Source organism: Eptatretus burgeri, chromosome 2 (assembly GCF_056783735.1).
Source record: "Eptatretus burgeri isolate ZD-2024b chromosome 2, Ebu_testis_v1, whole genome shotgun sequence".
Lineage (NCBI taxonomy): Eukaryota > Metazoa > Chordata > Myxini > Myxiniformes > Myxinidae > Eptatretus > Eptatretus burgeri.
Window position 1 is genome coordinate 111,833,232 of NC_140962.1, and position 13,832 is coordinate 111,847,063.

The 13,832-nt window shown below is 42.4% G+C and overlaps 1 protein-coding gene across 3 annotated transcripts in view; it reads left to right on the forward strand.

Moving 5' to 3' along the window:
* The window catches only part of LOC147032844 (dual specificity protein phosphatase CDC14AB-like), a 166,066-nt gene that overhangs the window by 117,621 nt on the left and 34,613 nt on the right, over window positions 1-13,832 (forward strand). For all 3 annotated transcript variants that reach the window (XM_085870753.1, XM_085870752.1, XM_085870754.1), the window contains one exon: window positions 8,932-9,014. In XM_085870753.1, the coding sequence (XP_085726879.1) occupies window positions 8,932-9,014 (83 nt within the window). The remainder of the gene's footprint in view (window positions 1-8,931; window positions 9,015-13,832) is intronic.

Genomic DNA, 13,832 nt, shown 5'->3' on the forward strand with positions numbered 1-13,832 from the left:
CTCCACAAAATGGCGCCGCCTTCTTCCCCGATAGCACAACATGAGGCTTTGAGGAGCGGTCTCACACGACCCAGCCGAACAGTCAATGGCTAGCGTCTTGCTTCATCACGCATGCAAGTTCACGCAAATGAACAACAGGATTTGCACTGCGTTTTCTGTCATGTCGAGGGTGACCAGCCAGAGCCTCTGTCTCAATTGCGTTCCTCACAGGACCTCCCTTCATGCTCTTGTTTCTGTCCCAACTGCCGATTCTGACTCAATCCTTTTCTCGTTCCTCTCGTGTCACCCCATCCATCATCCGTCCTTGGGGCATGGTCTCGCGAGTTGTCATTCCTCGAGGCAGGGTTTTCGCCTACTTGGAAATGTCCAGCGTAGCTGTTGTTCTAAGGACGTGATTCCTCTTTATCGCCGGTCTTGAAATGCAAAAACATTGGAAAATGTAACGGGGGCAATCACATACAGGGATAAATTATCCTGAGACTCTACCTCATTTAACACAGCACCACCCCCCTGTGTGGTGACGTGTACCACTTAAGCTCATAGTTTCCCAACTTAATTTACATTGGGATGTCTCCTACACATCCACGGGCCATGCTACTCTATATAATCCTACCTTTATTATGAGGTTAAGCCTGGTGTTGGCTTAGTGGTTCGGGTGGCGGCTTGGGATCCTAAGGTCCTGAGTTCAAGCCCCTTTGTCCGCTGAATTAATATACACCAGGAGGTTGACTCAGCCTGCCATCTTTCCAAGGTTGGCAAAATGAGTACCAGTGGACTGGTAAGGGGGACACTGCATCAGGGGCATAGCCGTGTCCCAACCAATGATGCAACCAGCAGCCACAGGCTGCACTCGACAGAGAGAGAGAGACAGAGAGACAGAGAGAGACAGAGAGAGACAGAGAGAGACAGAGAGAGACAGAGAGAGACAATGAAGTTTCTCTATCTACCCCATAAACATAACGATATATTGTTTTATCTTTGTGTATTTATTGTGTGCACTGACAATATTTTGACTTTAGCTGCCTTGGTTTTAAATTATGGCTAAGTCCTTCATCATTACCCTTTTGGCTAAGAAAGTCATTCAAAATTCAAAAGTAAGAAACCCCTGCATTTGAACCTTCAGTCATTCAAAATTTTGTGTTTTTATATCTCCATTAACAAACTTGCAGTTATAATTATTTAATTATTGCAGATAAATCAGGGCTCTTTGACATGGCAGAGTATCCCAGTTGAAGATAACTACTCTTTGGTTTCTTACCCCATGCACACTAAGCTAAAGGCTGGGTTAAGCAATTGGTGCATGTCTGTCCGTCTCTCCGTCTATCCACAAATGTCAGTTTATGATCGAGGAACAACTTAATTTCAATAGAATGTTATATTTTGAACATGAATCGGAAAACAAACCCACCGTTGAACAGTACTTTGTCTCTAAATTCATCCCAATCGCACCTGCGCAGAGAGGAGTGAGATAATTTTTAATCGGTGCAGCCACTTCATTATTTGGTATGTCCTTCCATCCGTTAAAATGTAGAAGAAGAACATTTCTCGCCCTCCGTGTGGGGATAACCAGTCGCAAGATGGCTTTTGCAGTTTCTCCACATGTGTTCACATACCCGTGCACACAAACAGACCTTTATTATTATTGATTGATTTTTTTTTTTTAGTCTGCCTGCCTGGCAGTCAAACAAAATTGGAAATCATTCCAAACAGGAAACTTACTGTTTATAAGGTCATCACAAAGGACATATACAACAGGCAGGAATAAATAATGTGATGTGTTAGATAGGGTGCTGTAGAAAATGGCAGTAAAAAACAGAATTCATTTATTTATACGGCTTTTACAATCGTTATTTTATTTAAATTTAACTATATACTTAAAGACTGCAGAACACAAATCATCTGTCATACTTCCAAGAACCTCCAGTTTTGCAGTGCTTCAATTTGAATAAAGGTTCAATGGGGGTGGTGTATAAGGGTGGTGTTCCGAACTTCTTCAACAGCACGAAACTTTTTGATTTTTTGATTTTTTTTAAAGTATTGTTAAAATTATTATTTTATTAAAATTGAAGTAACACTGCATGAGGTATCATGTTCTATGAACTCTAGTTTAGTTTGAGTTTGTTTCTTTATATAAAATGCAATTTGTTGATTCACAATAAGGCTGTTAAATCATGTATTTAACCCAACTATCCTATCTGCTACATTCCTTTTGAAGGCTGAAATCCTTATGAACTATTTTGAAAAATAGATTTTAAGACAAGCTTAAGTTAAAAGAATTATTTACATTTATTTTGTGTACAGAAATCCAGGATCATTACAAATCTAAACGACAGAGGGCAGCAGGTTCACAGATTAACAAGTGCTCAAAGAGTATTAGGGAGACAGACATTGCACCTAATGAGATGGGTTACAGAAAGGAAAGGGGTTGAAGGAGAGGTCCCTGGAAACATCATTTGGCATTAATTTCAGATTCGTGATTTTAAAAATCGGTAAGGCCGGCTTAGCATGACGGCGCGTAACGGAAGTCGTGCTCCCCTGTGGGTGCACAATTGATGGCAGTACCATTTTTCCATTTTGTGAGTAATCAGCAATAAAATTTGTAAAGTAACCTCAGTCACTTTGTTCAGCTTGTAGCGAAAGGATGGTGCAGGTTTCAAAATTAATTATTCATGTTATGAATTATCATTTGTACATCTTAAAAAAAAAAAAACATTTGTAAACTGCAAAGTTGTAAGTTTTTTTTTTTCATGGATACACGACGTTTTGAAAATACACTGCACTAGATGAGCTGGATTTTACAGGGATAAATTTGCAGTTGACCTTCATCATTCAAGAGACGCATGTTATGCTCATGCTAATCTGTTGTAATGTATGGCAGATTGGTCTTTCTGGGTGTTTGGGGGGCTCGTGGCCTCCCTGTTGGAATCTTGTACTTCTCACTGGCTGTTTTACAGAAGTTTGACACACACACATCTGTTAATTTGTGGAGTTTCACAAACTTCAAAATGTCTCTTCAATTGTCTTTGTTCCAAAATTACAGTGGCAAAATACTGCTCAACAAACACAAGCTGTTCATCTGCCCATGTCGCCATTTTCAATTTTAATTTCTGGGTGAAAGTACGGAGCTTCTCTCACACCCTGAAACAAAAAGAACATTAACTACTACACGTTGCAAATTTTTGCCTTTTTAAATGTGTTCCACACTATATTCTAGAAACACTAACAGACAATTTCTTCTTTTTTGCCGATTAATTTTCTTTTAATGATCTCTTTTAAGTAAGAAAAAGCCTGGTACATGCTTAACGGTTAAGGCGCTGGTTTAAGATCTTAGGGTCTCGAGTATGAGCCCCTGTTGGGCCATTAACTAACACCAGGTTAGTTAACTCTTCAACATTTTAATGGTTGACTCAGTCTGTCATCCTTCTGAGGTCGGCAAAATGAGTATAAGCTCGCTGGAAATGGGACAACTGCATCAGTGGCATAGCCTCGCTCCTGGAAATGATGCAACCAGCAGCCACTGGCTGCATAATATATAAGAATAATAGTAAGAGCTCCCCATGCAGATGTTCCCCCATTAACGGGGGTGAAAGGGGGGTTTACCCCAAATATTGTCATTTCATTCAAAATCTTCTCAGAAACCGCCAGACAGATCCAGACAAAACCTCACCATGAGTCATTGGGACTATGCCATAACTTTGAGTTCTGCTCATCATGGTCAGATCTCACCCGAAAGGGGGCCACCATCGGCCCCCTCTCCGAATCCCTCATGTTTCACTAAAACATCTTCTCCACAACTACCTGAGCGACACAGACCAAATTTGGTACAATGCATCAGGAGAGTGCAGTCTCATAGGGTTATGCTCCCCATCCAGATCTGCCCATCTGCAGGTGTAAAAGTGGTTTGGGGGAGGGGAGTTGCCCCAAATATCGGTATTTCATTCAAAAATCTTCTCAGAAACCGAAAACTGGATCCAGACCAAACTGGCTCTGCGGCATCGTGACCATGCCCTGACCTTAAGTTTTGCTCCCCATGGCCATGTCTCCCCTGGAGAAGGGGCCACGACCTCCCTCCCCTGATTCCTCATATAAAACTAAAACATTTTCCTCACAAACTACGTGACTGATTATGGTCCAAATTTGGTATGATATGTCAGAACAGTCAGGTCTCATGGGGTTATGCTCCCAATCTGGATCCACCCCTAAAAGAGGCTGAAAAGGGGTGCTTCACCTCAAATTCAGGTAATTTATTTTAAAATCTTCTCAGAAACCGATGGCCAGATGCAGATCAAATTTTTCATGAAACATAAGGACCATGCCGTTAACTTAAGTTGTGCTCCCCAGGATTGTACCACTTCAGGAAGGAGGGGCCATGGCCCCTTTCCCCTAATCCCTCATTTTCACCCTACCTGTTGGGGAAACTACCATCAGTCCCCCACAAGGCTATTTATTTTAAATGGCATTTGAAAATCTTTCATCTCCCTTTGCAGCCCTTTGCAAATACTTCCCTCCAATACAGCCTTTTCCTTTTCCAGACCATTCTATTTCCCTTGTGGTTCACTTGCAAACCCCAGGTTTCATCACATTCATACAGCCTTACTTTTTTCATGCTTGCCTCTATACCCTAGCTGCGATGTCAGTCTCTATTTGGCAAACTTGAATCCATTAAAGAAACCCAGTCTGCAGTGAGCATGGTCTCACAATCATTAACCCCTTCACGTTGGCATTCCTCATATCTTCCCCCACTACATGTACCTCCATCCAAACTCCTCACGCACCCATCCCATGACCAAACCACACCCCTCCCCCCAAAAACCACCCATCCTGAACTCGTATTCCTGTCAAATCCCAAATAGCATGGACCACTAATATTTGAGGTCTTTCTTCAAATACAATGATTTCTCCATCCAGATTACACCTGCAGCTCAGGACAGTGTATGTTTGGAATGAGTATTCTCTCTCAGGTTTTATTCAATTCCTCTGTGTGTCTTCCTGGCTATTCTCTTTCACATTTCAACAGGCTCCTTCCTTGTCATGATGGTGGTGTTGCTGTCTATGTCAAGAATTCCACTCCTCACTATCCATTGTGCACACTAACACCTGAATATCTGTGGCTGTTTATGCCTCTCCACAACACCTGATGTTTGTCCATGTGGTGTACCATCCACCCAATGATGATAACTCCATCTATACCTCAATTTTTACAAGCATGAATAAACATGGATAAGCAATAAGCATGTCCTTCAATAATATTCTCTCAGTCTCACCCTATCACTCTGGAAGGATCGTCAAATGAACCCACCTCTCTCTTTCCTTTGTCATCCACTGGAAGAGGTTCATTCTCTCAAACTTCTCGGCCTCACCATCAGCCATGACCTTTTCTGGGCTGACCACATAACAAAGCTGGCCTCTAAAGATAGCTGCAGATTGGGCATCTTCCATGAATCCAAGTCTTTCCTTGGGAAAATCTGAGTTACTCACCGTCAACAAGGTCTATGCCCATTGCTTTGTTCTCCTCTACAAATCTCAATGCTTCCCACCTAAAGCGAAGTTGAAAGATGACAAAATGTTCCACTAGGAATAACCCAATATCAAATTTTGAGTGAATTATTTTTGTCCCCTGTGATCCGAAGTTCCCACCTCCTGGGGCATGAACCAGGGGTCAAATCCAAAAAACGTTACGTATTTAATGCGTCCCCCATTGTTGATTGCACAGACAAAGTTGAATCTTACTATGTTAAAAAATGTGCCTGTAATTGCATTTTTTTGGTATTTGACCTTTTTGAAATACCAAAAAAATGCAATTACATGCATGTTTTTAAACATTTTTTTTCATGAAACTTTGAATGTGCAATCAATATTGGGGGATGCATGAAATATGTAACGATTAAAATACCAAAAACATTTTTAAAAAGCACGAGGGGGCGGGGTGCCACGGCACCAAGGGGCACGGTCAAAAATGATACTGTTCTTGCATCTTCGTGCCATGCGGTGATCATATCTACCAAGTTTAGTAAATTTCTGCACAACTGTTAAGGAGGAAATAGCGTGACAGATGGACAGACAGACAGAAGACAGAGCCGATTACAGTATACCCCCGTTGTGTTTTTTTTAGCCAACCAGTTTTATTATCCCCATGCTTTTTGAGAAAAAAAACAAAGTGGAAAATCTTGTACTTTTATTGTTGGTTTTTATTTTCCACGTTTTGTGGTGATCATTTCATTTTGGTTAGCCCTACTTTATTGGCTTTCATCTTTTGAACTTAAACTGAATTATAATGGAACATGCAAAGCAAGTGCACCTTAATGCTTTACTGAACAATTGCAGTATTGGTTGTATGTTCATATAATAACTCGTAATAGGTGTCCACAACCATCCTCGACCATGTTGTGGAACGTTGGCCGAGGCCCTCACTTGATTTTACTTTTTCTTCCACCCTTACTTTTTCACCTTTATTCGCTTTTAAATTTGTTTTATTCGCAACCGCTTGAGCGATTGACATGAAACTTTCAACATTCAGCCCAATGAGAAGTGTTTTTTTTAATTTTTATTTTTTATAAAACAGTTACATCATGATTGGATGGAAAATGTCAAGGGCATTCCAAAAAGTCTGTTTTCTGTCGGCATGGGTTACAGGGTGTTTCAGGTATCAGGAGTTTTTCTTGCCTTCGTACTTGTTATAAAGAGAAGCCCCATGGTCGGCCTCAGATCCAGTCGGGTTTATTATGGAGGCGGAAAACAGCACTTTGTATAAGGTGGGGTCACCCGACCCACACGGCACCTTCTCCCACTATCGGAACATGTCACGACAACAACCAGCACAGACGGGCGTTGCCTTCACTTTTTCACCTTCATTCGCTTTTGAATTTGTTTTCTCCACAACCACTTGAGCGATTGACACACAACTTTCAAGAGGAGTGCCTCCCCATTGAGAATTCTTTAATAAAGTTACACGATGATTGGATAGAAAATGCGTCCTCGTTTCTAAAAAAAAAATCTGTTTTCTGTAGGCATGGGTTGCAGGGTGTTTCACATATCAGGAATAAACAAACTCAACCTCGCTTCACTTGCCCTCAGCCGAATAATAAAAGAAGCTTCAACACGATTGATTGTAGTTACTCTCATCGAAGGAGAGGTTATTGCATTTGGGTCCGTTTGTTTGTCCGCACAGAACTTTTGTGTTTGTCTCTGAAACCTGTTGTCGGAATGAGAGGAAATTTTCACCATTGGTGCGACTACCCGTGTAGAATGTTTTAATGGTATTTATGACGTCATATGTCACGTGGTGTGGCAGCCATATTGGAAAAACTTTGGACCTCTGTAGCTCTGAAACCACACCAAGGAAAAAAATTGAAACTTGGTACATAGCAAGTACTCCTCGTGGGGAATGTGTGATTTTTTTTTAATGACGTCATAGGTGCCCTCGCTATGACGTCATAATTGCACATGTAGAACGCCACATCCGATCAGTATGAAAGTTTTTGAGGGTCATCTCGGGATAAAATGGTCCACAGAAAAAAATAATGACATCATCAGTCACGTGATTCGGCAGCCATATTGTTTGAAAAAACAAACCTTCAACTCTCTTCTCTGAAGTGCCTGAACAGATTGAGGTGACCGCCTGTCCATCAGGAACATATGACCACCTGCCCATGACTCAAATGACCACCTGCCCATCAGGAACAAAAGGTTCACACATGTGATGTCCTTGGTCACGTGGTTTGTCAGCCATATTGGATTTATCCTAAAACCTATAAAGATATTCTCTGGAACGGCTGGACAAATCGAGGGAAAACTTCACACAAGTGTTCCCCAAGCCATGTGTGTACAAGTGTGTTAAGGAATAATTGATAGGTCACATGGTTTGGTAGCTATATTGGATTGAAAAAAAATATTAAATAATGTTTTCTCTGGAACCGCTTAATCAATAGCTGTGAAACTTCACATTTATGATCTAGTAGAGATGGGGATTACATGTTTTAAATTTCAACTTCATCGGACATGTGGTCTGGTAGCCAGAATTATTTATTTTTTTGATATTGGTTCTTTGTGTTTTTTTCTTTCTGTTTTTTTTAATAAGGCTCATGTAGCTGTTTCTGGATAGGTTTGAGGGTAGAGGAGTGGCAGCTGAAATGTGAATCCTATCCAGGTTCCTCCTGATGACTTGATATTTGCTTTTTTTCTTGTTTGGGTTCCTTCTGATTACTCCTTTGCAGGACTGTGCCAATTTGGTCTTCCATTTGATTTTAATTGAATATATTTTAATCCCATTCCAAATTCAATTGAAAAATGAATAATAATAAATAAACGTTATGGGTGATGGTCAGGTGTCCGATCAAAGCGGGACGTCTTGGTACCCGGTCAACACTGCCAGCAGTTATAAATTGGCAGTTCTAATTATGTAACACCAGTACACAAACACTGCACAAAATACACTCCACAAAAGCAGTCCTGGCAAGGGTCTGCAATCGCTGATCGCTTTTTTTACTTTCTTTTTTTTGTGAGATCTTACTATCAGCCATTTCGGAGGATGGAATTCTTCGTGTTCTACTAACAACATCTTATCATAAAGATATATCATACTATAATTCGATAAGTGTTTTTGTTGTTTGTTTGACTTCTATGCATTCCTGAACTACAAGATGAAAACTGCTGGTTGTACTCGTGGTTTGCTCGAGAAGGTTTTAGGCGGTAACATTTTTTGCGGTTCAGGGTGGGAGAGGAGGACACCATGGCATAACACCGCTTCCGATGAGAGAGTAAAACACACTAATTCAAGGAGAATTAACCTATCCTTAAGGATGGGTTCTTTGCTTGTGCATCAGGATGAGAGATTGAATTGGTGTGCATGTTTCATGTATTGCACAGTAATTCTTCATTCATTTTGTACTTTCATTTGTGCTGAGGCTGGAATTTTTTTTTCTGTTTCTCCAGGTTACCCCGTACATGCGCCGGACGCATACATTCCTTACTTCAAAAAGCATGGTGTCACAGTTGTTGTACGCCTAAACAAGAAGGTCAGCCACTTTTACCATAAATGTAGTCTTGGAGATAGTATTGCTGGTAATGCATCATATTTGTTTGTGTTTGTCACTTGGTGGAGAGTGGAAGTGGGCCAGAGTTGTGAATTGCAAAAATGTAGGAATTTGGTATCAATCATTGTGGATATAAGTTTGTAATAATCTAATGAAAGGAAACAAACTGGTACTAAATGTAATAACTGTCGGTGAATTGAGCAAATGCCGAACAAATGCACAGCACAGTTGATTATTTCTAAGATTTATGTGACGCTTCCACTCCATTACATTTGTTTTTCTTTATCATGTCCTTGAAGCCTGGTGTTGGTGAAGCGATTTAAGGTGGCTGGCTTAAGATCTTAGGGTCTTGAGTTTGAGCCCCTGTCATGCCGTTAAATAACACCAGTTGAGTTGACTCATCCTGTCATCCTTCTGAGGTCAGCAAAATGAGTACCAGCTTACTGGAAACAGCAAAATGAATGCCAGTGGCACAGTGCGCTCCCAGCAATGAAGCATCCAGCAGTCAAGGGCTGCATACGAGATGTCTATACAGTATATACAGGGTGTTTCAAACAGATTGATACAACTTTGACTTTCTCCCATTTCTTTGTTTTTTGACCGATGTCATTTTCCTTTTCAGAGTTTGTTATCATGGTGTTTGTTCAGGGTGGTATTGTCGTGGCATTTGTTCCCTGGGATTTCTAGCTCCGTAGCTCAACTATGCCATCGACAGTGAGGCAGAAGACCAAAGTGGTGGCTCTGTGGTATGAGACTAAATCATATGTAGACACCCACCGGAGGTTCTGTGCAGGATTCTGCAGTGGACACTCCCAAGAAGGCCCACCACCAGCGCTGCCGGGAGCTAGGCATCAAACCAACATCAATCTGGCGTATCCTCACAAAGGAACTGAAGATTTTCCCATAAATCATCTCTATTCAGCATAAACTGAGTCAAGATGACATGAGAAGGAGACTTGATATGTGCAATTGGCCCAGTAACAGGATTGAGTGGTACCAAACTGGATTCACCTGATCTGGTTCAGTGATGAAGCCATTTCCACTTGAACAGTGCTATCAACAACCACAACAACATTTTCTGGTGGGTGTCGACATATGATTTAGTCTCACCACAGAGCCACCACTTGTCTTCTGCTTCACTGTAAATGGCATAGTTGAGCTGCGGTGCTCGAAATCCCAGGGAACAAATACCACAACACCACCACCAAACCCTGAAAAGGAAATACATGTTTTAAATTGGGAAAAGAGAGAGGTCACCAATGAATGGCATACCGATAAATATTGTGGATTATCCGGTTTTACTGTGACATAATCCGTGGTGATGCTAACCATAACAGTCAGGAGGTAGTCTGATTTATAAACGACGAATGTGGTCATCATTGGTGAGATATTTATCGGTATGCTGTCATGATGAGGGCAAACAAGCCCGAAATCTGGATAGGTGGCTTTGTTTGATGTCTAACTGATGTTGACCGTCTGTTTCTTTGTCTTTGTCTGTTAATCTTTGTCTGTTAATCTTTGTCTGTTTGACAGTCACCGGGCCGAGGCCTTCGGGCTGGAGGTGACGCTTTGGTGTAGGACCCTGTCCAATGGAGATCGGGAGAGTGCTCATCACACTCCACATGTTCCGATGCGTGTGCGTGTGTGTGTGTGTGTGTGTGTGTGTGTGTGTGTGTGTGTGTGTGTGTGTGTGTGTGTGTGTGTGTGTGTGTGTGTGTGTGTGTGTGTTAGTTATAGAAGAAGGCGGCGCTTCCAACCAAAAGTAAAAAAAAAAACTAGATTGACTCCTCTAATTTGAGCAAAAAAGCGAGAGCAGACCATGTCTCGGGCAACATTTCACCAGCTTCGTAGCCGGCTTCATCAATTATTGTGCCCCGGCTGCGAAGCCGGCGAAACGATGCCTGAGACCGGGTCTGCTCTCGCTTTTTTTGCTCAAATTAGTTGAGTCGATCTAGTTTTTTTACTTTTTTTTGGAAGCTCTTCTTCTTTAAAAATGTGTAATCCCAACCACCCCAATCTTATACAAATATGTGTGTATATATATATATATATATATATATATATATATATATATATATATATATATATATATATGTATCGTTTGTAAACATATACATATGTATTGTTGCAGTTCTGTAAAACTGCACTCCTCCGAGGCAATGGCACACAACATGCAGCGATCCCAAGGCAGTTATTTCGATAGTATATGTTTAGTTCGTCCTTTCCATATTTCTCGTGCATAAATGGGAAAGATGCATTGCATAGGGCTTTTAGTTAGGTTCTCATTCTTCAATCTATGCACTTCTTCCACTCCTTTGCCCCACTTTTTCTCTCTCACACGAAACGTGCAAGCAAGCGTGCATACAAACCAATAACGATGGAAGGAACTAAGCAGAGCAGCACAGCGAGTGCCTTACATGCATCGGCGTGCCAATTTTCCATTCAAAACTGCATGCCAATTTCCAACTGCCATCTTACCTCAGACCTTCACTCCGCTCACCACAACATTACCATGCTCACTACAACCACTCCACACGACTAACAAAAATCCCCACAACAACTTACGTTCATGTCTTTACTACCAACGCCGCAGGAACAAACCTCTCCCTCTTCGTGGGAATGCCACCATTACAATATTTTTCACTGCAAAATGTCACAACCTACGCTCACCTCTCAACGACTGCCGCAACTGCCACTTATTCATCGAATGCTCACCGCAACCTTGAGGGATGCTGAGAGAACGAGATACAGGTTATTTCAGGGCATAACTCGAAGCACAAATGTGTGCTCGAGTTCTTTCAAGGATGTACAAGTAGCGTGGGGATTTCCCTAAAATACCACATTTGAGTGGAGGCCAGCGCACGTTCGGGGCCAGAGAGTGCTTCCAAAAACCAGAGCCCCATGTTCACTTGGAGTTCTGATGCGTGGCCAGGTCAGTGAGTGACTGATGTAAATAGTGTCACTCACTGACTGATGTAAAAAATAGTGAGTGACTATTTTTATTTTACGGGTCCCGGCAGGGTGTGGCTATGGCGTGGGCCAACCGCGATGGACCAATACGGAAGCCAGAAATCACCAACAGCCCCATTTGATCCAATTCTTATCTCCTCCCTCACCTGGGCCTCATAAAAGGAGCAAATTTAGCTCAGTTTAGCCAGACTGGCTGGGAGACTTCAACAGACCTCGTCGGGGAAGCAAGCAGCGGCAGATGGTGCAAGGAGGGCAAGCTTCAGCGCTGAGAGAGTGGCACCACGAGTCAGCGCGGTCAAGCACGGAATCGCAATGAGTGACTACTACGAGCCGGTGCTTCTCTCATTTCAGCTGCATCCAGCAGCAACATTTACATGTACAGATTCTCACACCATTCCGATAGGGTCTTTCCTTGATCAGCTTTCTCTTCCATCTATCTCTCATATACTGTGGACACACAAGAGCAATCGGCACGGGAAAGCCCCAACCAACCATTCTTTTCAGAGCGAACCTGACTAACTCGCATCTCACATCTTCCTCTAACACCACGCTACACCCCACGCTGCACTACACTCGCACCTCTCACTTCCACGCCATAGATACCTTCCGTATTTCTCTCTCCTTCCCCATTCCTAAGCATTTGGGTTGTGAACGTCTGCCGACCACACCAGGTGGTCGGCGGGCCTGCGGTCGCTAATCCTCCAATGCTTCTTATCTCTCTGGGCTATCTCTAATTTTCCTCAGGTTTGTGTGTGTGGGATGGCGCTGTTGTAAGTACATTACAAACTGTCGTAGCATAAGTTAAGATTGCATAAGCATATTCGGGGTAACTCTTCACTGTCTTCTTTTGTGAATATTGTCCGTCTTTTGCCGCACCCACAAATTCCTTGCTGCTGTACATTTGCAATAAATCCCATTCTGTGCCAAATAATTTTTCTCGCTTTGTTAAACAAATGTGCCTATTAAGAAATGTGCCAAGCTCGTTTTTGTCTTTTCCTCCATTGGTCTAACATGGTCCATACCTGAGCTTAGCCGGGACGTTATAACCCAAAATCTGCTTATTAGCCAATGCGTAATTGGCAGCTGCACCTGATGTGGTAAGTAACTTACACTAAGTAATGCAAGTACGCATCGAGGGCACGATTCCCCAAAAAGGCGATCACGTGTTCCTCGTTAAACGGTTGTCAGATGGAGGACAATGGGTCACATGGTCAAGTTATTGGCGTTCACGGTTGATTAACGATCCGCTGTGACACAAAGTTATTCGTGTGCGACTGCCTGCCATTCCCGGTGAGTCTGGAGAGGAACCAGGGACAGCCCCTCCCTCCGAGTTCCCCTGCGACCCCGGGGCCGCAAATATATATATATATATATATATAATACAAGCTGAGGTACCTGGTAATACCCGGGAAATTTGCCCTATTTTCCTCACGCTAGTTAGACTGAGGCATTAGTTGTATGGAGAAAATTAAGAAGGCATCTTTTATTCCTCAGATTTATGGAAGGAAGGCTTTCCTCATTCCTCGTGCTGCCGTAATCCTCCGAGAGGTCATAGTTGAAGGCGGCCTTGAGCCACTCAATGTTTCTAGCAGCAGTGGAAACTGTCCTTGATGTCCTGCCAAAACCCAGATCTAGAAAGCTGGAACGTGAGTTTTGTGCTTCTCTCGCCCGTCGTTGTGACGCTCTATTTGCAGTTAGGCGATGCTCTCTCTCTCTCTGCAGCCGACTCTGTTTGCCTGGCTCGTTTATGAGCAGATATATCAGCAGTAAGACGACTCTCTCTCTCTCTCTCTCTCTCTCTCTCTCTCTCTCTCTCTCTCTCTCTCTCTC